The 23,107-nt window shown below is 44.4% G+C and overlaps 1 protein-coding gene across 3 annotated transcripts in view; it reads right to left on the bottom strand.

The window, feature by feature from the left end:
* tox2 (TOX high mobility group box family member 2) overlaps positions 1–22,756 on the bottom strand; it is a 234,866-nt gene extending 212,110 nt beyond the window's left edge. Inside the window, exon 1 of one of the 3 annotated variants that reach the window (XM_059981069.1) lies at positions 22,417–22,756. In XM_059981069.1, the coding sequence (XP_059837052.1) occupies positions 22,417–22,524 (108 nt within the window). In that variant the 5' untranslated portion in view covers positions 22,525–22,756. The remainder of the gene's footprint in view (positions 1–22,416) is intronic. The other 2 variants (XM_059981067.1, XM_059981066.1) reach the window with 2 other exon arrangements.
* Positions 22,757–23,107: the final 351 nt, after the last annotated feature.

Genomic DNA, 23,107 nt, shown 5'->3' on the forward strand with positions numbered 1-23,107 from the left:
TTTGTAATGCGAAACAGGTTACTAATGTAGGTGTTTTGTAAAAGCAAAGTGGCGTAAAGTGGGAGGACACATATATTACCCTTCAACCATCAGACTCCTGAATGAGCATGGGTAACTTGAATCTCCACTGCTCCGAAATAATTCTACATCTACAGACTCAATTTCAACAACTCTTTCCAACTCACTTCCTCATTATTATTTATTATTTGCACAAGTTTTCTTCTTTTCCAGATTGTTTTTGTCATTCTTTGTGTATGTATAGCTTTTCATAAATTCTACTGTATTTCTTTATTTTTCTGTAAATGCCCACATGGAAATAAATTTCAAGGTCGAATATGGTAACATATACATACTTAGACAATAACTTTTACTTTTAAATTTATAATAGTGAACAGACATTAATGAACTGATCACTAAGACTGTTAGTTCATTCTCAGTCGACTGCTTTGATCACTGGACACATCATCACTCAGGGCAGTACATGTCCATCTACATTTTGAACATGAGTGACCTAGTAAATGTGAATGAGATGTAGCCATTTGAAGTAAAAGTATTGAATATTCACAATGAAAAATAGATCTGGGGATGTGCTGAGGTGTTTGCCCATGGGACATCGCTTCCCAGCACCATTCCCAATTTCACCTGGCCGTTTCCCATCACGAGGCTCTACGTAGTCACTGATGAGAAACATCACTGACAGTTCCCGAGAGTTCTCGCCTTCCTGGATGAGCTGATTAATTATAAAAATGCAATTACTTTGTGTAATTTCTCTGAAATAACTCACCACATCCTTTCTCTGCTGATAGGTCAGTCAAATTTACACTAAAAGCAATTTTATGATAGGGTGCAGGGTGAAAGGTTAAAATTACTTGTTAACCCTCAAGGTTCCTGCCACAAATTTCCTCTTAAACCAGTGTGAATCAAATTACATTAAAAGGTGAATTATTGGGACTGGAGTGTAATACTGATGTTTTCTGTCCAGAGCCCACAGAGTGAGATTTTGTATCACTGCTATCTGACGGGTAAGACAGAGTTATGGCATCACTGAGCGTGTTGTGGGTATTCACAAACTCCTTCTGTATCTGTTACCTCAACAGGGGTAAACTGAGGAAGGTCAACTGGTAGAACTCTCACCACAGTCTCTCAGATGTTTATCAGCCCATGAGACTTCAGTGGTTTCTTTGTTCACTGAATGTGGATGTGTCTGGCAAGAAGAGAACCAATGATCCATTCCTGAGTAACACACACACAAAACGCTGGAGGAACTCCGCAAGTCAGGCAGCATCTATGGAAAGGAATAAAGAGTCGATACGTCAGGACTCTTTATTCCTCTCCATAGAAGCTGCCTGACCTGCTGAGTTCTTCCAACATTTTGTGCATGTTGCTCTGGATTTCCTACATCAGCAGAATCTCCTGTGTTTATGATCCATTCCTGGTTGCCTCTGGACTGTGAAGATATTTCAGGATATCAGGGAAATCCTGAATTAACTCTAGAAAGAATAAGGGATATGTCTACGGAGCCAGTATTCTGCTCTGGGTGTCAGATGTGGGATTTCTTGGAATCTCCCAGATGCCCCGATGGCCATATCTGCATCAAGATGCAGCTCCTTAGAACCATGTTAGGGAACTGTAGCTGCAGCTTGATGACCTTCTTTGTCTTATTAGGGAAAGTGAGGCAGCGATGGACAGAAGTTAGAGGGAGGTAGTCACCCCAAGGCTACAGGAGACAGATAAATGGGTGACTGCGAAGAGAGGGAAGGGAGAACATCAGATCACATTGATGAAGAAAGAGCAGTAGATGCAGTATATATGGATTTCAGCAAGGCATTTGATAAGGTACCCCATGCAAGGCTTATTGAGAAAATAAGGAGGCATGCTTTGTGGATCCAGAATTGGGTAAGATCTAAAGTAAGTACATTTCACACAGCATTGTAAGCCGAAGGTTTTCTATGTTTCTATAATGGAGAGCACCCCTGTGGCCATCGACAATAGGTACTCCAGTTTTGAGTAGTGTTACGGTGGGACAACCAACTGGGGGAAGCAACAGTGGCCATGCCTCTGACACTGAGTCTGTCCCTGTGGCTCAGAAGGGTAGGGAATGGAAGAGGAGGGCAGTAGTAATAAGGGACTCTATAGTCAGGGGACAGATAGGCGATTCTGTGGATGCAAAAAGGAAACACCAATAGTAGTTTGCCTCCCACGTGCCAGGGTCTGTGATATTTCTGAAAGTGCCCACAGTATCCTGAAAAGGGAGAGTGAACAGCCAGAGGTCATGGTACATATTGGTACCAACGACATAGGTAGGAAAAGGGTGGAGGTCCTGAATTAAAATATAGGGAGTTAGGATGGAAACTGAGAAGCAGGACCTCAAGGGTAAAAATTTGGGTAATTTTGACTGTGCCACATGACAGTGAGGATAGGAATAGAATGAGGTGGCAGATAAATGTGTGATTGAAGAATTGGAGCAGTGGATAGAGGGTTCCAATTTCTGGATAATTAGGACCTCTTCTGGGGCAGATCTGACCTGTTATAAAGGGATGGGTTGCCCTTGAATCCAAGGGGGGCAATATTCTTGTGGGCAGGTTTCCTAGAGTTGTTGGGAGTGGGGTGAGCTGTGGGCAGGGATGGGAACAAGTATGGTAGACTGAGGATGAGCCAGCAGGTTTACAAGTAGACGATGGGTGTAACATGAACGTAAGGAAGGACAAGCCAATGACTGGGTAAAAATGCAGAGAGAGCAAAGAGTTAAATTGTACCACAGAGGCAAAATTCAAAAGGGTGAAGAATGCAGGACTGAAGATGCATGAAGCATTTGGAATAAGGTGGACAAACTCGTGGTGCATTGAGAGATTGGTGTGTATGACATTGTGGGCTTCACTGAGTCGAGGCTGAAAGAAGGCCATAGTTGGGTGCTTAACACTAAGGATATACTTTGTATTGAAAGGACAGGCAGGAAGGCATAGGAGGTGGTGTGGCTCTGTTAGTAAGAGATGAAACTACATCTTTAGAAAAAGGTGACAGAGGGTCAGAGAATGTTGAATCTTTGAGTGTGGCGTTAAGAGACTACAAGGGTAAAAAAAAACCATTATAGTAATTATATGTAGACCTCCAAAAATAGCCAAGACATGGGGTTGATATTGCAAAAGGTGCTGGAAAAGGCATGTAGTAAGAGTAATGACACATTTGTAATGGGGGACTTCAAAATGCAAGGGGATTAGGAAAATCAGGTAGGTGTCAGATCGCCCGAGAGAATTTGTTAAATGCTGATGAGGTGGCTTTTTAGAGCAGCTTGTACTTGAGTCTACTCAGAGAAAGGCTATCATAGATTGGGTGTTGTGTAATAACCCAGATCATATTAGGGAGCTTAATGTAAAGGAACCCTTAGGAGGCAGTGAACATTATATAATTGAATTTATACTGCAATTTGAAAGAGAGAAGCATAAGACACATGAATCATATCGCAATAGAATAAAGCAAATTACAGAGGGATGAGAGAGGAGCTTGTGCAGGCAGATTGGAGGGGGATACTGGCAGGGATGGCAGCAGAGCAGAGGTGGCTGAAGTTTCTGGGAATAGTTTCACAAAGCGCAGGATAGATATGCCCCACAGAAGAAGAAGTTCTCAAATGGTGGGGTAGGCAACCGTGGCTAACAAAGGAAGTTAAGCACTGCATAAAAGCCAAAGAAAGGGCATATAGGTAGCAAAAGTAAGAAGGGAAAAGACGAAATATGAGGGCAGACTAGCCAATAATATAAAGCACAATACTAAGTTTTTTACAGTTATATAAAGAGTAAACAGGAGGTGAGAGTTGATACTGGACCGCTGAAAAATGATGCTGGTGATGTAGTAATGGGAGACAAAGAAATGGTGGATGAACTTAATGGGTACTTTGCATCTGTCTTCACTGTAGAAGACACTAGCAGTGTGCCAGAGGTCCGTGAGTGTCAGGGAGCAGGAGTGAGTGCCACTGCTATTACAAATGAAAAAGTGCTAGGCAAACTCAAAGGTCTTAAGGTGGATAAGTCACCTGGCACAGATGGACTACATCCCAGAGTCCTGAGAGAGGTTGCTGATGAGATAATAGATGCATTGGTCATGATCTTTCAAGAATCACTTGATTCTGGCATGGTCCCAGAGGACTGGAAGATTGCAAATGTCACTCCATTCTTCAAGAATGCGGAAGGCAAAAGAAAGGAAATCATTGGCCAGTTAGCCTAACCTCAGTGGTTGGGAAAGTGTTGGAGTTTATTATTAAGGATGAGGTTTCAGGGTACTTAGAAACTAATGATAAAATAAGTCAAAGTCAGTATGGTTTCTCTAAAGGGAAATCTTGCCTGACAAATCTTTTAAGAATTCTTCAATGAAGTAATAAGCAGGGTGGACAAAGGAGAGGCAGTGGATGTCATTTACTTGGATTTACAGAAAGTATTTCATAAGCTGCCACACATGAGGCTGCTTAATAAGATAAAATCCTATGGTGTTACAGGAAAGATACTGGCATGGATAGAGGAATAACTGACAGGCAGGAGACAGTGAGTGGGAATAAAGGGGGCCTTTTCTGGTTGGTGTTCCTCAGGGGTCAGTATTGGGACGACTACTTTTCACATTGTTTGTCAATGATTTGGACAACGGAATTAATGGCTTTATGGCAAAGTTTGCGGATGATACAAAGATAGGTAGAGGGGTAGGTAGTACCGAGGAGGCAATGTGATTGCAGCTGGACTTAGACAAATTGGAAGAATGGGAAAAAATGGCAGATGGAATACAGTGTTGGGAAATGTATGATAATGCATTTTGGTAAAAGGAACAATAGTGCAGACTGTTATCTAAATGAGGAGCAGGTTCAAACATCAGAGGTGCAGGGGGACTTAGGAGTCCTTGTGCAAGACTCCCAGAAGGTTAATTTACAGATTGAGTCTGTGGTAAAGAAGGCAAACGCAATGTTGTCATTTATTTCAAGGAGAATAGAATATAAAAGTGAGGAGATAATGCTGAGCCTTTATCAGACACTAGTCAGGCTGCACTTGGAGTACTGTCAACAGTTTGGGCCCTGTATCTCAGAAAGGATGTGATGGTTATTGGAGAGAGTACCGAGGAGGTTCACAAGGATGATTCTGGGAATGAAGGAGTTAACATAAGGGGAGTGTTTGGCAGCTTTGGGCCTGTACTCACTGGAATTTAGAAGAATGGTGGGGGGGGGGGGAATCTCATTGGAACCTACTGAATGTTTTAAGGATGAGATAGGGTGGATGTGGAGAGGATGTTTCCTATGGTGGGGGTATCCAGAACTAGAGGGCACAACCTCAAAATTGAGGGGCAACCTTTTAGAACAGAGGTAAGGAGGAATTTCTTTAGCCAGACAGTAGTAAATCTGTGGAATACCCTGTCACAGACTGTGGTGGAGGCCAAGTCTGTGGGTATATTTAAGACAGAAGTTGATCATTTCCTGATGGTCAGGACATCAAAGGATCTGGTGAGAAGGCAAGTGTTTGGGGTTGAGTGGGATCTGGGATTAGCCATGATGGAATAGCGGAGCAGACTCGATGGACTGAATGGCTCGATTCTGTTCATACGTCTTATGTCTTATTAACGGTCAAGCAACCTTAAGGAGAAATTTGAGACAGCTGGGTTTTTGTGATAGCCTTCAGTTTCACAGCTGCCATTACAGAAAGTAGTTCCTTATACTAAATTTAAATTTCTCAGCTGCCTTGTCCCTGTACTTAGCTCCTGGAAGGCTGGCTACTCATTTAAGCAGCAGGCAATGCCAGGCTGGCAGACCACAGTTAACTAGCCCACAGAAATCACCTGTTCTTTCACACTGCCTGCAAATGAAGGCTGAAGCAATACAAAAGCCACATGGGATAAGGTGCCAGTGAGGTTTGCTCTTCATGATCTTCTTTTAACCAAACTTGCTCATCGTCAAAAACAACTCAATCATTCTGATGGTCAAAGATGAAACATAGACATGGAAGAGTTGGGACCTGTTCATCCCCCCTCTTGCTGTGGAAGGAGTGAAATCTCTCTCTCCCTTGTTTGTGAGAGTGAGAGGGTGCCTGTGGCATGTTGAACTGTTGGGATGGACAGTGGTTTCTGACAGACTGTACACCACCATCTCTCTCTGGGGGCTTTGCTGTTGTTTGTATGGTAGGTGGTGGGTGGTGCTGATGCTTTCTGCTGAAATAAGATAGAGAATGGCTGATGGGAGGGAATGGGGTACTTATGTTTTTTTCTGTCATTCATTCTTTGGGTTTTTCTTCTGCTTCTTGGATGTCTGCTGAGTGTAAGAATTTTGGGCTGTACGTTGTATGCATTCTCTGATATTACACGGAACAAATGAACTTTACAAAATACCGAAATAAAAACAGATAATGCAGGGAGTGCTCAGCAGGCCAGGCAGACTGTGAGGGAAGTGAACAGGGGGTACCTGCATTAATTATATGAGCTGTGTGTGACTGTTGGTACTGTGTTTTGCACCTTGACCCTGGAGGAACACTTTTGTATTTGGCTGTACTCGTGTATAGTTGAATGACAATTACAGTTGAACTCAAACTTGCAAAGGGTCTAGCAGAGGTGGACAGCATGGTCAGCGTTGTCCAGTTGGACTATTTGATCAGAGACTCTGCTAGGGAGAAGATAAGGTGGTCAGACTATAGGGGGTATGGGAAAGGGATGTCTTTGATGGAGTGACCATGGGGAAAACACTGCTACCTCGTCAATAAGTGAATGGAGCAGCAGGTTTACAAAGCACTGGTTGGTTCTGGTCAATGCACCATAAAATGACATGACGGTGCTATAGAGAGCACAGAGGAGATTTACCAGCTTGTTGCCTGGATGAAAAGACTTTAATCATGGGGAAAGATTGGATGGGTTGGGATTGTTTACCTTGGAGTGAAGGATCCCCTAACAGAGGAACAGGTAGGGTAAGGGGGCTGAGAGATCCCTGATAGAGACACAGGTAGGGTAAGGGGGCTGAGAGATCCCTGATAGAGACATAGGTAGGGTAAGGGGGCTGAGTGATCCCCTGATAGAGACACAGGTAGGGTAAGGGGGCTGAGTGATCCCCTGATAGAGACACAGGTAGGGTAAGGGGGCTGAGAGATCCCTGATAGAGACACAGGTAGGGTAAGGGGGCTGAGTGATCCCCTGATAGAGACACAGGTAGGGTAAGGGGGCTGAGAGATCCCTGATAGAGACACAGGTAGGGTAAGGGGGCTGAGAGATCCCCTGATAGAGACACAGGTAGGGTAAGAGGGCTGAGTGATCCCCTGATAGAGACACAGGTAGGGTAAAGGGGCTGAGTGATCCCTGATAGAGACACAGGTAGGGTAAGGGGGCTGAGTGATCCCCTGATAGAGGCACAGGTAGGGTAAGAGGGCTGAGTGATCCCCTGATAGAGACACAGGTAGGGTAAGGGGGCTGAGTGATCCCCTGATAGAGGCACAGGTAGGGTAAGAGGGCTGAGTGATCCCCTGATAGAGACACAGGTAGAGTAAAGGGGCTGAGTGATCCCTGATAGAGACACAGGTAGGGTAAAGGGGCTGAGTGATCCCTGATAGAGACACAGGTAGGGTAAGGGGGCTGAGAGATCCCCTGATAGAGACACAGGTAGGGTAAGGGGACTGAGAGATCCCCTGATAGAGACACAGGTAGGGTAAGGGGGCTGAGAGATCCCCTGATAGAGACACAGGTAGGGTAAGGGGGCTGAGTGATCCCTGATAGAGACACAGGTAGGGTAAAGGGGCTGAGTGATCCCCTGATAGAGACACAGGTAGGGTAAGAGGGCTGAGTGATCCCTGATAGAGACACAGGTAGGGTAAAGGGGCTGAGTGATCCCCTGATAGAGACACAGGTAGGGTAAGAGGGCTGAGTGATCCCTGATAGAGGCACAGGTAGAGTAAAGGGGCTGAGTGATCCCTGATAGAGACACAGGTAGGGTAAGAGGGCTGAGTGATCCCCTGATAGAGACACAGGTAGGGTAAAGGGGCTGAGAGATCCCTGATAGAGACACAGGTAGGGTAAAGGGGCTGAGTGATCCCTGATAGAGACACAGGTAGGGTAAAGGGGCTGAGTGATCCCCTGATAGAGGCACAGGTAGGGTAAAGGGGCTGAGAGATCCCTGATAGAGACACAGGTAGGGTAAGGGGGCTGAGAGATCCCCTGATAGAGGCACAGGTAGGGTAAGAGGGCTGAGTGATCCCTGATAGAGACACAGGTAGGGTAAGGGGGCTGAGAGATCCCCTGATAGAGACACAGGTAGGGTAAGAGGGCTGAGTGATCCCTGATAGAGACACAGGTAGGGTAAAGGGGCTGAGTGATCCCTGATAGAGACACAGGTAGGGTAAAGGGGCTGAGTGATCCCCTGATAGAGGCACAGGTAGGGTAAAGGGGCTGAGTGATCCCTGATAGAGACACAGGTAGGGTAAAGGGGCTGAGTGATCCCCTGATAGAGGCACAGGTAGGGTAAAGGGGCTGAGTGATCCCTGATAGAGACACAGGTAGGGTAAAGGGGCTGAGTGATCCCCTGATAGAGACACAGGTAGGGTAAAGGGGCTGAGTGATCCCCTGATAGAGGCACAGGTAGGGTAAGGGGGCTGAGAGATCCCCTGATAGAGGCACAGGTAGGGTAGACTGCTGTACAGTAAGGATACCAAAACAAGAGGGCAGATGATTTAAGGTGGGAGGAAAGAATTTTTAAAGGATTTGAAGGCAAAGTTTTTTCACAGAGTGGAATGTACTACCGTGGTAGAATAAATTTCTACAATTTCTCTCATGAATTTCTACAATATTCTGTGGAGAGCATTCTAACTGGTTGCAACACCATCTGGTACGGAGGAGCCACTGTACAGGATTGGAAAAAGCTGCAGAAAGTTGTAAACTTGACCAGCTCCATCATGGGCACTGGCCTCCCAGCTTCCAGGACAACACCATTAAGGACTCCCATCACCTAGGACATGCCCTCTTCTCATTGCTACCATCAAGGAGGAGATACAGAAGCCTAAAGACATACACTCATTGTCTTAGGAACAGTTTCTTCCCCTCTGTTATCAGATTTCTGAAAAGAAAATGAACCCATGTATAGTACTTCACTATATTTGTCTTTCCTTACTCTGGTTAAAGTAATTTACAGTTTTTAAATTATGTACTGCTGCTGGAAAACAAACTGATTCTGGTCAGAGACAATCACAAAAACAATTTCTGCTGTAATCTAGTCATCTCCATCTTGGGTTCTAGCCTACAAAGTACCCAGGACATCTTCAGGGAGGCAGCATCCATTATTAAGGACCTCCAGCACCCAGGGCATGCCCTTTTCTCACTGGTACCATCAGGTAGGAAGTACAGGAGCCTGGAGGCACACACTCAGCGATTGAGGAACTGCTTCTTCCCCTCTGCCATCTGATTCCTAAATGGACATTGAACACTTGGACGCTACCTCACCTTTTTTAATATACAGTATTTCTGTTTTCGCACATTTTAAAAAATCTATTCAATATACATAATTGATTTGTTTTTATTTTATTTATTAGGTATTATTTTTTCTCTGCTAGATTATATATTGCATTGAACTACTGCTGCTAGGTTAACAAATTTCACGTCACACCCCGGTGATAATAAACCTGATTCTGATTCTAAGAAATGTCTGGCCTCCAAACCAAGCCAGTGCCATAGGAGTCATGGGGTTTGCACTTGTTGGGAGGCTGTCTATGATCAATTCTTCTGGGCTGTGTGCAGTTGCAAGTGTGGGTTCGCTCGTAGTCACAGGAGAGCCTGTGGCATCAGACAGACTGAAGACCTACTGCAATAGAAAGGTCAAGAGCAAAAGCAGCAACTGTAGCCCATTACAGTCCAGCTAAATTTCCATGCTAATGAAAGGAGTTTCCACAGTTGCCCTTAAAACACAAACACCACTTCTTTTTGCACTATTGATTTTTAATATTTATATATTATTATAATTTATAGTATATTTTATGTATTGCACTGCACTGTTGTTTCAAAATAACAAATTTCACAACACGTGCCACTGATAATAAACTTGATTTGGATTCTGATTCTAACATTAAAGCAAAATTGGATTGATTCCACAGGTTGCTTTTGAATTATTGAAGGGACAGAGTAGTTTTTGAGGAGTACAGAGTTAGAAAAGTTCAAGCATTGTTTTGGAAGTGATATGATAAAGCATTTTTAAGTGGCGCTTGTTGTCATATACACCTGCAGCTAGAGTAGTTACCAAGTAAGAGCCTTCCAAATGACAGCAGGAGATGCGACAACAGCAAGCATCAGAATCAGAATCAGAATCAGCTTTAATATCAACAGCATATGGTGTGAAATTTGTTAACTCAGCAGCAGTACAATGCAATACATCATCATATAGAAAGAAAGTCAATTGCAGTAAGTATATGTATGTATCTTAAACAGCTAAATTAAAAATACTACAAACACAGAAATAATAAAATAGTGAGGTAGTGTTCATGGGTGCAATGCCCATTTAGGAATCAGATGGCAGTGGGGAAAAAACTGTTCCTGAATCGCTGAGAGTGTGTCTTCAAGCCTCTGCATCTCCCTCCTGATGGTAACAATGAGAAAAGGGCATATCCTGGGTGATAGGGGTTCTTAATAATGGACACCCATCACAGTTGAGGCTATCCTTCGCCATTCACAGTCTCCGGGCAATGACGGAGAACAGGACACCTGGCTACTTTATTCCTGTGACATTTTTCTAGGTACGTGGATAAAAAAGGTTTAGATATGGGCCAAATACAGGCAAATGATTTTGCCCAGGAAGGCACCTTGGTCAGCATGCATGAGTTAGGAGTTCCACCAAAGGGTCTGTTTCCATGCTGAGTATCTCCATGACCCTCTCTGACTTGAGGCACTGGGCCAAACCTCCCTGAAAACACTGTCCCGGGACAGATCAGCTAAACTGGTGTCCATAATCGGTTCAGTTATACATCACACAACTGAGAGATATGTGTGTGTGTTGTATGGGCATATGTACACACATGAATGAACATGAGTCTGTGCATGGATGTACGTGTGTGATTGTGCATGTGCACATGGGTTTAGAAATGCGTGTGTGATTGTGCATGTGCACATGGGTTTAGAAATGCGTGTGTGAGATTGTGCATGTGTAAAAGTGTGTGCAAGGGTGTAGAAGTGTGTGTGTGATTGTGCACCTGTACAAATGTGTATGTGAGAGTGTTGTAGTGTCTACGTGCATGTCATTTTAATTGCTTCTAGCCTCATCAGGCGACTCTGACTGACACCACTGTTTTAGGAAACAATTACAGTGATAGTCAATTGCCTTTGCTTTCAGTCCCACTCACTTTCTGCTTTTCTGCTGTCTCCCTCCCTCTCATTCGGACCTTCCCACTCAGGGGTCTGCATGTGGCTAAACGCAGGGTCACATCACCCCACCTCCTCCATGTCGCCCACTGACCCACCTAACCAGTAACCTCCCTCTACCTTCGCCTCCATCCTATTTACCCACTCAACTAGTAACCTCCCCTACCCCTCCCTCCATACTACCAACCCACCCAACTAGTAACCTCCCCTACCCCTCCCTCCATACTACCAACCCACCCAACTAGTAACCTCCCCTACCCCTCCCTCCATACTACTAACCCACCCAACTAGTAACTTCCCCTACCCCTCCCTCCATACTACTAACCCACCCAACTAGTAACCTCCCCTACCCCTCCCTCCATACTACTAACCCACCCAACTAGTAACTTCCCCTACCCCTCCCTCCATACTACTAACCCACCCAACTAGTAACCTCCCCTACCCCTCCCTCCATACTACTAACCCACCCAACTAGTAACCTCCCCTACCCCTCCCTCCATACTACTAACCCACCCTACTAGTAACTTCCCCTACCCCTCCCTCCATACTACCACACAATTGCTTCACAGTACCAGAGATCAGCCATCACTGTCTGTCCAATCTCCCTGTGACGGTGTGGCTTTCGGGTGCCCTCCCACATTCCAGTGCATAGAGTAACTTTGACCATGCTACATTGGTATTGGAAACATGGCAGCACTTGCGAACTGCCTGGCACAATTCTCGGATGGACTATGTTGATTGTTGTTACAGAATCACACATTTCACTGTATGGTCGACATTTCCAAACACGTGACAGATAAAGCTAATCTTTTCTTCTCTTTTTAAACCAAACTCTCCTAGGATTTCTCCAGGTTTGTCTGCTCATCAGCCCATGTTCAGGCCCTTGAAAGAACTGGATCTCGATCCACAACATAAAGAGAAGAGGATAGCTGGTGCCAGTGACAATGGCCACAGATCTCTGCTAGAAGATCTGAATGCAGAACTGATCAGGTCCAGGGTGGATGTGGATGAGAACCAACTTCATCCAGCGAAAGGAACAACACCATCCCAAAGAAAAGAAAGGAGGTACACAAGCAGCACATAAATTAGGTGGAAACTTGTGAATGAAATTCTACACCAAACACACACAAGTTAGTGAACACAGAGTCACACCCTCACTCACATACAGGTCCTCAGACACACCCTAATTACAGACCCTCAGACACACCATTACACAACCTCACTAACATACAGACCCTCAGACACACCCTAACTACAGACCCTCAGACACACCCTCACTAACTACAGACCCTCAGACACACCCTAACTACAGACCCTCAGACACACCCTCACTAACTACAGACCCTCAGACACACCATTACACAACCTCACTCACATACAGACCCTCAGACACACCCTCACTAACTACAGACCCTCAGACACACCATTACACAACCTCACTCACATACAGACCCTCAGACACACCCTCACTAACTACAGACCCTCAGACACACCATTACACAACCTCACTCACATACAGACCCTCAGACACACCCTCACTAACTACAGACCCTCAGACACACCATTACACAACCTCACTCACATACAGATCCTCTGACAGAATCTCACTCACAGGCACACCGACACACTCACAGACATTGCAAACCACACTCACTCACATGCACAGATATGCTGCGAAAAACATTGACAGATGTACACTGCCACACACAGGAAACCACAAGGTGATCAGGAATTGCGCTGTGTCGTTGAAGGGTTTCAACAGAAAAAGAGCAGAGAAATGCAGGTGCTCTGGCTTGTGTCAGATGTCCTGTAGCCTGGTCACTTCAGTCAGTCAATGGGCAGGGCTGCCCTCTCTTTTGGCCTGCAGTCTCACTCTCCAATGAGGTTACTGGTCAGTGAAACACCCCTTCACCACCACCCTCCACATTCTACGGACAGGTCAATCGGGTATCCAACCTACCCACTTTTCGAGGATCCTACATCATGTCATCTTGTGTACCTTACTACAAGGGTGCCTGTCCAGTGCTTTACTAAAGTCCACGTAGACACCACACCATCCAATGCCCTGCCCTCATCAATTACTTTTATCACCTGCTCCCAAATTTGTTAAACAGGACCTCCACTGCATAAAACCATGCTGATTTTCCCTAACGTCCATCCTTTCCCAAATGCGAGTAATTCCCATCCCTAAGAATCTTCTCCAATAATCATCCCCCCTCCCCCACTGACAGGAGATTATCAACATGGTCGGTCCCTCTTCTCCCGTCTCCCTAGGAACACTGCGATAGATTCCACCATGTTTTACAAGATACCCAGCACCTCCTCCTTTTTAATATCTCCTTAACTCAACTAAGATATTATTGAAACTTGGAAAATGATGTAAAGGAAATGGTGGCAGTACTTCATCTGTCAGCAGTGGAGCTGTTCCAATACCATATCAATGCTTCCTTCTGAATAAAGAAGCTGGTGGTCTGGCTAGTTTGTAAGGTACTACATTGTCCAGTGGCTTTGAATGATGCTGAGACTGTGACTGTGAGCTCACTCCATCTTCTCAGTGCTCAGTCTGAACATTATACACAAGCCTCACTACCCTTCAAGAAGGACACCAAGATATCTCAGCTGGAGTCAAACAAGTGAAGGCCCAAAGGCCAATCAACTGTCAGGCTTACATGTTGCCAGGTGCTCAGGCAAGGCATCAGGAGACCTCGACAATCCTCTTCACTGCAGACTAGACAGAGGGTGCTGGGAGGTGCCATGAGTATCAGAGGGAGATGGAGAGGCTGAGGATCAGAGGGTCACTGAGGTATTGGTGAGGATCTGGTCGAGGGGTTGGGGTGAGGATAAGAGGGTCACGATGTGAAGTGAATGGAGGTACTTATTGGGCAGAGCGATACACATCTTGGAGAGAGTCAGACACAAGCATAGGGTTGGGACAAATGATGGGGAGTGTGCTGAAGAGGTGACTGTGGGTGGGAAGGGGTGGTGGTTTTGCCAGAGGACAGGTTGTGTAGAAGCTGGAGGTAGCCAATCGCTCAGGGAACTGCCTAGGTGAGGTAGGACTCTGTAACTAATAGTGACACAGACACTAACCCTTTGGATAAGAGCTATCTTAGTGTTTGAGGACTGCACTTGTTACAGGCCACACAAATTAATGCACTCCAGGAGTACTCTCACACACACCGGACTGTCCCCACCTCCTCAGGATTCAACTTGCAAATGACTTCCACACACAGACCTATAAGAACCCAGCTTTACGGAGTTACTGGGAGGCTGCCACTTTGAAGAAAACATGCAGAAAGAATTGACAAACCAGATTAGTATAGACATCTTAGCAAAATTATGAATGGATGGACAGAACAAAATAGAGATAGTATGTGAAAAATTGTTAATAGAGGCCACAGGGAAAGACTTCATACACAGAGCTGTCAAAGTGAGTGATCAGGGCAGGAACAATAGTCAATCCAAAATCAGTCTGGACAGGTGAATGAAAGGAGGAAGATGTGATATGGTTTTTAAATGTGATGACAATTACTTATTTGTGTGAAAGGTAAGTATGGATTTCAGCTCTTTGAGCAAAGTTGTGTGTCTGTTGAAAAGTCTACTTGTTAATATTAGGTTAATGTTAGTTACAGGTCGATCAGATATTTCAGTGAGTTTGCAGAGCATCAAATGGTCTATCTCTTCTGTAAACTTTACACGTAGTCAGTTACTCGTGAAGGTTCTTGCTCTTAGGAAGCTGACAGGCAGCTGCTGGTTTCTGGGTTTTGTGTAACTGCCATCACCGTGCAAACGATCCTATAATGCCAGGACCTTCTGCCCTAACATTCACACAATGGAAAGAACTCCCGAAACATACCCTCCATGGTTTTGAATCTACTTATAAGTGCTGTAGTCTATTTTATCTGGAACCAGAAGTACTAAACTGGGATTGGAGATTTACAAATTTTTTACTGCTCCATCTTTCTGTTCTTTATTTAGTAACAGAGTACACTTTGAAAAGCATTTTTGTTGCATGTTTTCAGAAGTTTAGTTGGCAAGAGATTGCATGCGGAACCTTATTAATGTCAGAATGTTCTTTTCTTTCAGGATCTATTGTAGAGTTTAACAGATTTTGATATTTCCTCAACTCCCGTGCTTGCTGACATCACCCTCCAAGTCATCGGTGGCTTCGCGTTCCCTCTCAATGTTGCTGCATACTGTCCTAAGATCCATCAGCTCCTCAAGTCCTAACCCCTGCTAGACCTGACTTCTCTTGATCTAACGTTGTTGGATGTACCTTCGGCAACCCTGGTTCACATTCCTTCACCCATGCCCATAAGCCTATTCTCCTAACTGTCTTCTTGCCACTTTGCTGAAGGGCAGACAGGACGGAACGAGGCAGTGCTGTGCTAGAGCCTTGCTCAGGATACCTGTTCCACTCGGGCTATGTACCCAACCTCCTCTGTGTTGTACAGCTTTCACAGAGGGATGAGTAAAACCGCCCATCACCGTACTCTGACTGTGAACAACCCACCAACTATGGGTGAAGTGGAACTCCTGGCACATGCCTGAAAGGTCCCTGAAACCTTCTCATGACATGCTTGCCCATTTACAACGTAAATAATTCTTCATAACAGTGATGCAGACACCAACCCTTCAGATGCACTAACCAGACAAAGGAGCCATCAGCATTATTGCTGTGGGTAGAATGTTGGCCAAGGCACATTATAAAGTTAAAAGATTATTAATTTCTTCTGACAAATGAAACTCGCTATTGAAGTATAGAGAGAAATATAAATAGACAGACAGGTGCGTCAGCAGCAGATACTGCCTCTGACATTCACTGCACACTCAGTAAGCTCGCTAAACTGAGTTATAAATGAGGTGGGGGAAGGGGAGGAAACTGCTTCACTGACAAAGAATTAAATTGTTTGGTTTCCTGCAAATATTTTCTCTTCAGTTTTACAAGTGCATCGAGGCAGTGTTGGGTTGTCATTTGCTAATTTAAGTTCCTTGCTTCAGGGCAGTCAGTAGTAGATGAGTTTGCTAAATTAGTTCAGCTCTTTGGAATCGCATGCCCCCCACCACCCCCCCCCCCCACTCTTGGCCAGGCACAAAGCCCATGACTGGCACGTGCACACTTCCTTTCTTTGAATACTTATTTGCCGGGCTAAGGCCATTGGCTGGTTCTGAGGGCTCTGTTCATCAAAAATGGACCTTGTCCACATATGGCTACTCCAGAGTCTCCGCAATCCTGCTCAGTTTGTCAGATCCAACACTGGCCACAGCAGCTCAGTGCGTTATCCGGCCAGAAAGACAATTCCTTGAATCATATAGGTATTCTAACATTAAAAAGACATCCGCACATAAATGCGCATATACTCACTAGTGCACTTTATATGTACAACAGCATATGAAAAATGTTGTATATACATACTATACATGCAAACGTAAACACACACAACACACACATGCTGAACCACAAGTTTGGATCATTGTTGATCCTTCAACAGACATAAGAAATAATACAGGTTCCATTTGCTATTTGTAACTCCAGTCCTGGTCAGTAAATAAGTCACTGTGGTCTTGTCTCTTCCTTAGCACACTGTTAGATGTGATGTTTCCCCGTTCTCCTCCACTTCCTGTCTCTTTCCTCACCATAATTCCTTCAAATCTACTTCTGGTGTTGCAGTTTTTTCTTCCATTGACAGTGTCAAACCTGACCGCGAGAGGGTTATAGAGTAATAAAGCACAGAAATAGGCCATTCAGCCCATCCTGTCCATGCTGACTGTTTTTATTTGACAACAAGGCTCCTTGAGGTGTTTTCCCTCACTAAAGGTTCTTTACAGATGCATCTGTCGGCAATTCATAAATTGAAATAACGTACATCTATTTAAATGATTAATTTCAACAGCAAAACAATTTTGAGATGAGTCTGAAGTTGGAAACACAGACATAAACATGAAATGTTGTACATGAAAGATATGAACTGGAATTTAATCATCTCAAGGTGATACAAAGTCACCCCAAAAGCAAACAGGCACCTAGCCCTCACTAGCAAGCTAGGCCACTTGGCGGATATAGGGGAAGATGTTTAGTAATGAGAGATCCACCTCCTCGACGGCATGGTCATCAGTGGGATGAAAGTTAAAGAAACACCTTCAAAAATAAATTCCTAATCATTTAATTTAGTCACTGCCACTTCTTGGACATGGAGGGGAAATTTCTCAAGTCATGTTCGATCCTCAGTTGGTGGGAAGGTAACCCTTTTCAGTTTGTGTAAATAATTGCAAAATACTTCGCCATCTGATGTATTTTCAAATAAAGACAATAGGAAGTTTTCCTCACTGAGCATGTCCTCAGCTGTCTGACCACAACCATCACAGAAAAAGGAATAATACAATGAAACAGCTGAAGTGAGCCACCCATATCTGCCATGGGAGCAGGAGCAGTGTACACTAGAAACCTGACTCATCTTTGCCAGAGGTTATGTGGGTTAACTAGCACCCAATAATTTTTAAAAAAGCTCACAACAAGAAGACAATGGTCTTTAAATCAGTCAATTTTCCCTTGGTGGCCTGTAAATTGGGTTGCCTGGCCTTTCCCCTGTATGCACTAGTGAAACAGTATGCAGCACAAGTACTTACAGATATCAAAGTGTCAAAGATTTCAATACCTCAGGGTACAAGCTAGAACTGCATCTCATGCATGCTTTCACTGTGACACCATTGTCACATGGCTATCTACTGACTTTATAGAAATGCATTTTCCACTTGCATTTACTTCTGCACACTGTCCTTAAGGAAATTTCTATCTCCACACACCCACAAAGCAAATATCCACAAGCAACAATCTATGTCAAACAATAATGAGGTGGCCTACAGGGAAGAAGTTATCTCTGACACAGTGGTGTCAAGAAAACAACCTCTCCCTCTCCCTCAAAGGAGCTGGTTATGGATTATAGGAGGAATGGCGACAGGCTAACCTAATAGATCTGGGGTTGAGAGGGTGAACAGCTTTAAATTCCTTGGCATAAACATCACTGAGGATCTCACATGGTCTGTACATACCAGATGTGCGGTGAAAAAGGCACAACAGCGCGTCTCTCACCTCAGGAAGTTTGGTATGGGCTCCCAGATCCAAAGAACTTTCTACAGGGGCATAATTGAGAGCATCCTGACTGGCTGCATCACTGTTTGGTATGGGAACTGTATTTCCCTCAATTGCAAGACTCTGCAGAGAGTGTTGCGGACAGCCCAGCGCATCTGTAGTTGTGAACTTCCCATGATTCAGGACATTTACATAGACAGGTGTGAGAAAAGGGCCCGAAGATCATTGGGGACCCAAGTCACCCCAACCACAAACTGTTCCATCTGGGAAACGGTACCTCAGCATAAAAGCCAGGACCAACAGGCTCCGGGACAGCTTCTTCCACCAGGCCATCAGACTGATTAACTCATGCTGATTTGAGCGTTTTTCTATGATACATCGACTGTTCTATTTATTATAATTTACTATCATTGCATATTGCACATTTAGACGATGTAACATAAAGGTTTTTAATCCTCATGTGTGTGAAGGATGTAAGAAATAAAGTCAATTCAATTCAATTCAATGTGCAGGTTCATATATGCACACCTGGTACCTGTACTCATGTATCTACCTGTAAATATCCAATGATAATCACATGCAAACACTAACACATGGACATTCATGCAATAATAACCACATACAGATAGCCAAAGCAAGTGCTAAAGAGAAATCGATACATGGAAATCCTCATCTACACTCTGATGTCCAAGTTTGATTTTCATAGATTCTGTTGAATTTCTTTATTTGCCCATAAATGCCTCCAATTTCAGGGTAGTATATGGTGACATATACTGTACATAGTTTGATAATAAATTTACATTGACTTTGATACAGATCCCAAGCATTTATATTACATTGCAGTAACTCTCTATAATTAACACACACTATTTTCATGTGAATTCTCATATAATGTCTGTGAGCCCGACACTTGTAGTTATACTTGTGCTGTAAAGTAACCTCAATGCATACATTCCTAATTTGCATATATGAACACATAGACAACACTTGCTCTGCTACTGTTGGTCTAAAAAGTTCACCTGACAATGTCCACACTAGTCCATCAAAGCAAATTTGATAAATGAAGCTCTGCTTTTCCCCCAGAGGAACATGAAACATTATAAAGCTTCTGCTTTGCTGCTTTCCTGCTGTGGCTTGGCCAGTGATCAGTTTGGTGGAGCACAGGACAGGCAGTTCGGCCCAAGATGTTGTGCCGATGTTTTAACCTACTCTAAGGTCAGTCTAACCCTTCTCTCCCTCATAGCCTTCCAGTTTTCAACCATCAATGTGCCTATCTAAGAGTTTTTTTAAATGTCCTTAATAGAAACAAGAGAAAACCTGCAGATGCTGGAAATCCAAACAACACACACACACAATGCTGGAGGAACTCAGCAGGTCTGGCAGCATCTATGAAAAAGAGTACATTCAACATTTTGGCCGGAAGCCATTCTGCAAACCTCTGCCTGAAACATCGACTGTACCCTTTTCCATAGATTTTCCTAATATATCTGCCTCTATCAGCAACCTGCAAAGGTGTTCCATGCACCCACAACTCTGTACAGAAACTAATTCTGACACTCCCCTATACTTTCCTCCAATCACCTTAAAATCATGCCCCCTCGTATTAGCCATTTCTATCTGGGAAAATGTCTCTGGCTGTCCAGTTGATCTATGTCTCTTACTATCTTGAATGCCCCTATCAAATCATCTCTCATCTTCCTTCACTCCAAAGAGAAAAACCCTAACTCACTCAATCTATTCTCATAAGACAAGCTCTCTACCACAGGCAGCATCCTGGTGAATCTCCTCCACAGCCTCCCTAAAGCTTCCACATCCTTTCTAAAATGAGGTGACCAGAAGTGAACACAATATTCCAAGTCTGGTCTAACTAGGCTTTTATAGAGCTGCAACATTACCTCGTGGCTCTTGGGAGAATGATATTGTCAAAATTTATCGCATCAAACTGTTCCCTTTAGGCACTATAGGGGTCAACAGGACCCAGAAGAGAATGATTTGTAATCATGGCAATGGGGGCCAAGATGCTGGCTGGCTTCCTTTCCCTGTGACGGGGCTCTCACTGCTGAAGGTGCCACGTTCCGGAGGACAACAGCCAGCACTGTACACGTGGAGCAATGTAATAGACAGTAACACTGCAGAGCTGAGCACTGGCTACTGCAGCGCAGCAGGTTCGTGAATGAGGGCAGGGGCTCCAATTACACCTCGGCTTTGCAGTCGTCACCACCTCCTGGTATGGCACAGGTGCGATTATCAGAGAATATCTGACACAGAGTCACTGAGAGATAAGAACTGGGTCTACAGTTTCAACTACCCGCACACAGAGGCTGGTCCCTGACGGCCAAGTTCCTACATGAGAAGTTGTCTCTATTAGTGGTACAGGAAAGTAGCTGCCAGTTACAGAGAGAGGAGGGGATGAAGAGGCACAGAGGTGGAGGGAGAGGAAGGGCAGGGTGAGGCATGGATGGGTTGAACATTTTTAATTGAGCACTTGCTTAGCCAAGAGGCGATGTGGGTGATGGCAATCAGGAGAGATAGGGCTTAGCCAGCAGTTTTGCAGCAACTCCACTTTACGGCGGGACGTATGAGGAATGCAGGGCTGGAGCACGATGAAACAGCCATTACTGAAGGCTGGAGGGAGGTGAGAGAAGGGTTTGGTGGCAGGAAGGGTGCTACAGAGCTGGAAACAAACAGACCATGTGTGGGCCGGGGTATCTGGGTCAAATATAACGTCAACAGAAATTCACACTCTTGCAGATAGTGTGCATCTCACACTCACGTGCGCATACACACACACACAAACATACATATACATAAGTACACAGGTACACATTTAAACAAGTGCACAGACTCACACACACAGACAGAAGCACACACTCACACACATAAAGGACAACCCTACCTCATCACACCCACATCGTCTCCCTCTCAGGGAGTATTTTTCATACTTTGAAATCAAAAACAAATAAACCATCTCCTGCCGCAGTTTCCGATTACTTTTGCACACAGCCAGATGCGAACACTTGGCATACTTGTATTGATTAATATTGCAAATATCCTCACTTTGCAAGTTACTCTGAAATCCTGGAGCACTGGGAGTGCCCGCTCACTGTCTCCATCAACAACATCGGCAAAAATTCTTGTTAAGACATTTTTTAACCGTTCCTCCTAATGTGCTGCTAGTTGACCCAGTCAATTCATGCTCACAAAACAGGTTGGGTTACAAACCCATTTCTTGATAACCTATGTATGTTTATGGGAGAGGTTTCAAAAGCTCAGTCAGGAGAGGGAACACTAGGGTTCAGATAGACAGAGCAAAGCACAGGACTGAACTTCGAGAGCAGTACTGATACTTGGTGTAGTGCTGTGCACATCAGCTGCTGAGAGCTTCTTCACTAGCGAGTTACACAGGCCACTTGCTAAACTGGAGTGGCGGCAGGAGCAGACTGAGAGCTGGTATATGTGCCACACAGACAGACTGGAATGGACTCCTTAAACACCCCCCCCCCCCCGAGATGTTACTGGTCCTATTAAGTTTGTAAACAGAAAGTCACACACATACCAAACACATTTTCACATACACATACAAACACACCCAAGAGTTAACAGTGAAACAGACACATAAATACCAAACATGCAAAATACACTCACGCGAGAGATATATAAACATTCACACACCACTCACTCAGGCAAAACTTCACATGGGACACACACTCACACAAACACATAAATGCATTTGCAAATGCACACTCAATAAATACAAGCCCACACAAATACTTTCCGATCATGTCTAACACAAGTACAGTATAGTTACAGAGTCACATGCACACACAAACACAAGTATACACTCAAACCTCACAAATCCTTTATTCCGGAACCAAGTTCTCCAGCCCAGAGATGCTCCTACTTAAGACAGGGCTTCAGAATAAAACCTTTCACTGCATACCAGGAGGAAACAAGGTGGGAGAAGTTGGAATCATAAAGCCTTTTACCTTGTTAGAGTAATACTGTTCCAGGCAAGATGCCGTCCCCAGGCATGTCGGATCAGCAGCTAAGGCACCCACTGTTGCTGGGGCTGAAGGATAAAATCTCACATCCATCGTTTAGTGGCCACAACACTAAGTGCATGGGAACAGATTTTAGATTATTCTTCTCTCTCTTCCTTCCTCGTTCAGGCGTTCTCTCTCTCTACCTCTCTCTCTTTCTATTGTTGAATGGAACAAAAAGAGAGAATGGGGTGAGATTCAATGCATCCTTGTCTCATATCCGTTTGTGGTCTGCAGTAGTTCAGCCTTCTTGCTAGACACAGATGCACACTTTGAACAGTCTTGCCATTATGACACACAATAAAGTCTCCCAGCACACAAGATCAACAAGAAACTGTTGCAACAAAATGCTGAGGAGATTTTCTTTCTAGATTCTTGAGTCTGTTTTCTTTGTCTCTCAGTCTCTATCTCACACACACTCGCTCTCAGTTTCTTTCTCTGCTGTCTGTTCTCAGCATGCCTGAGAGTGTTTACCCATGCGTTTAAGCTGAAGGTATCATTTGCTGGCTTTCTCCACACTGAAAGCCAAGCGACCTCTGTTGATAATGGAAGGGATATGGATGAGCTGGGGGAGGGGAATATCAGGCAGTACGGCACTTCAGGCAAAGCAGCCTGATAACATTACAGTGCCTGACTG

The sequence above is a fragment of the Hypanus sabinus genome, chromosome 9 (assembly GCF_030144855.1).
Source record: "Hypanus sabinus isolate sHypSab1 chromosome 9, sHypSab1.hap1, whole genome shotgun sequence".
NCBI classification, from domain to species: Eukaryota; Metazoa; Chordata; class Chondrichthyes; order Myliobatiformes; family Dasyatidae; genus Hypanus; species Hypanus sabinus.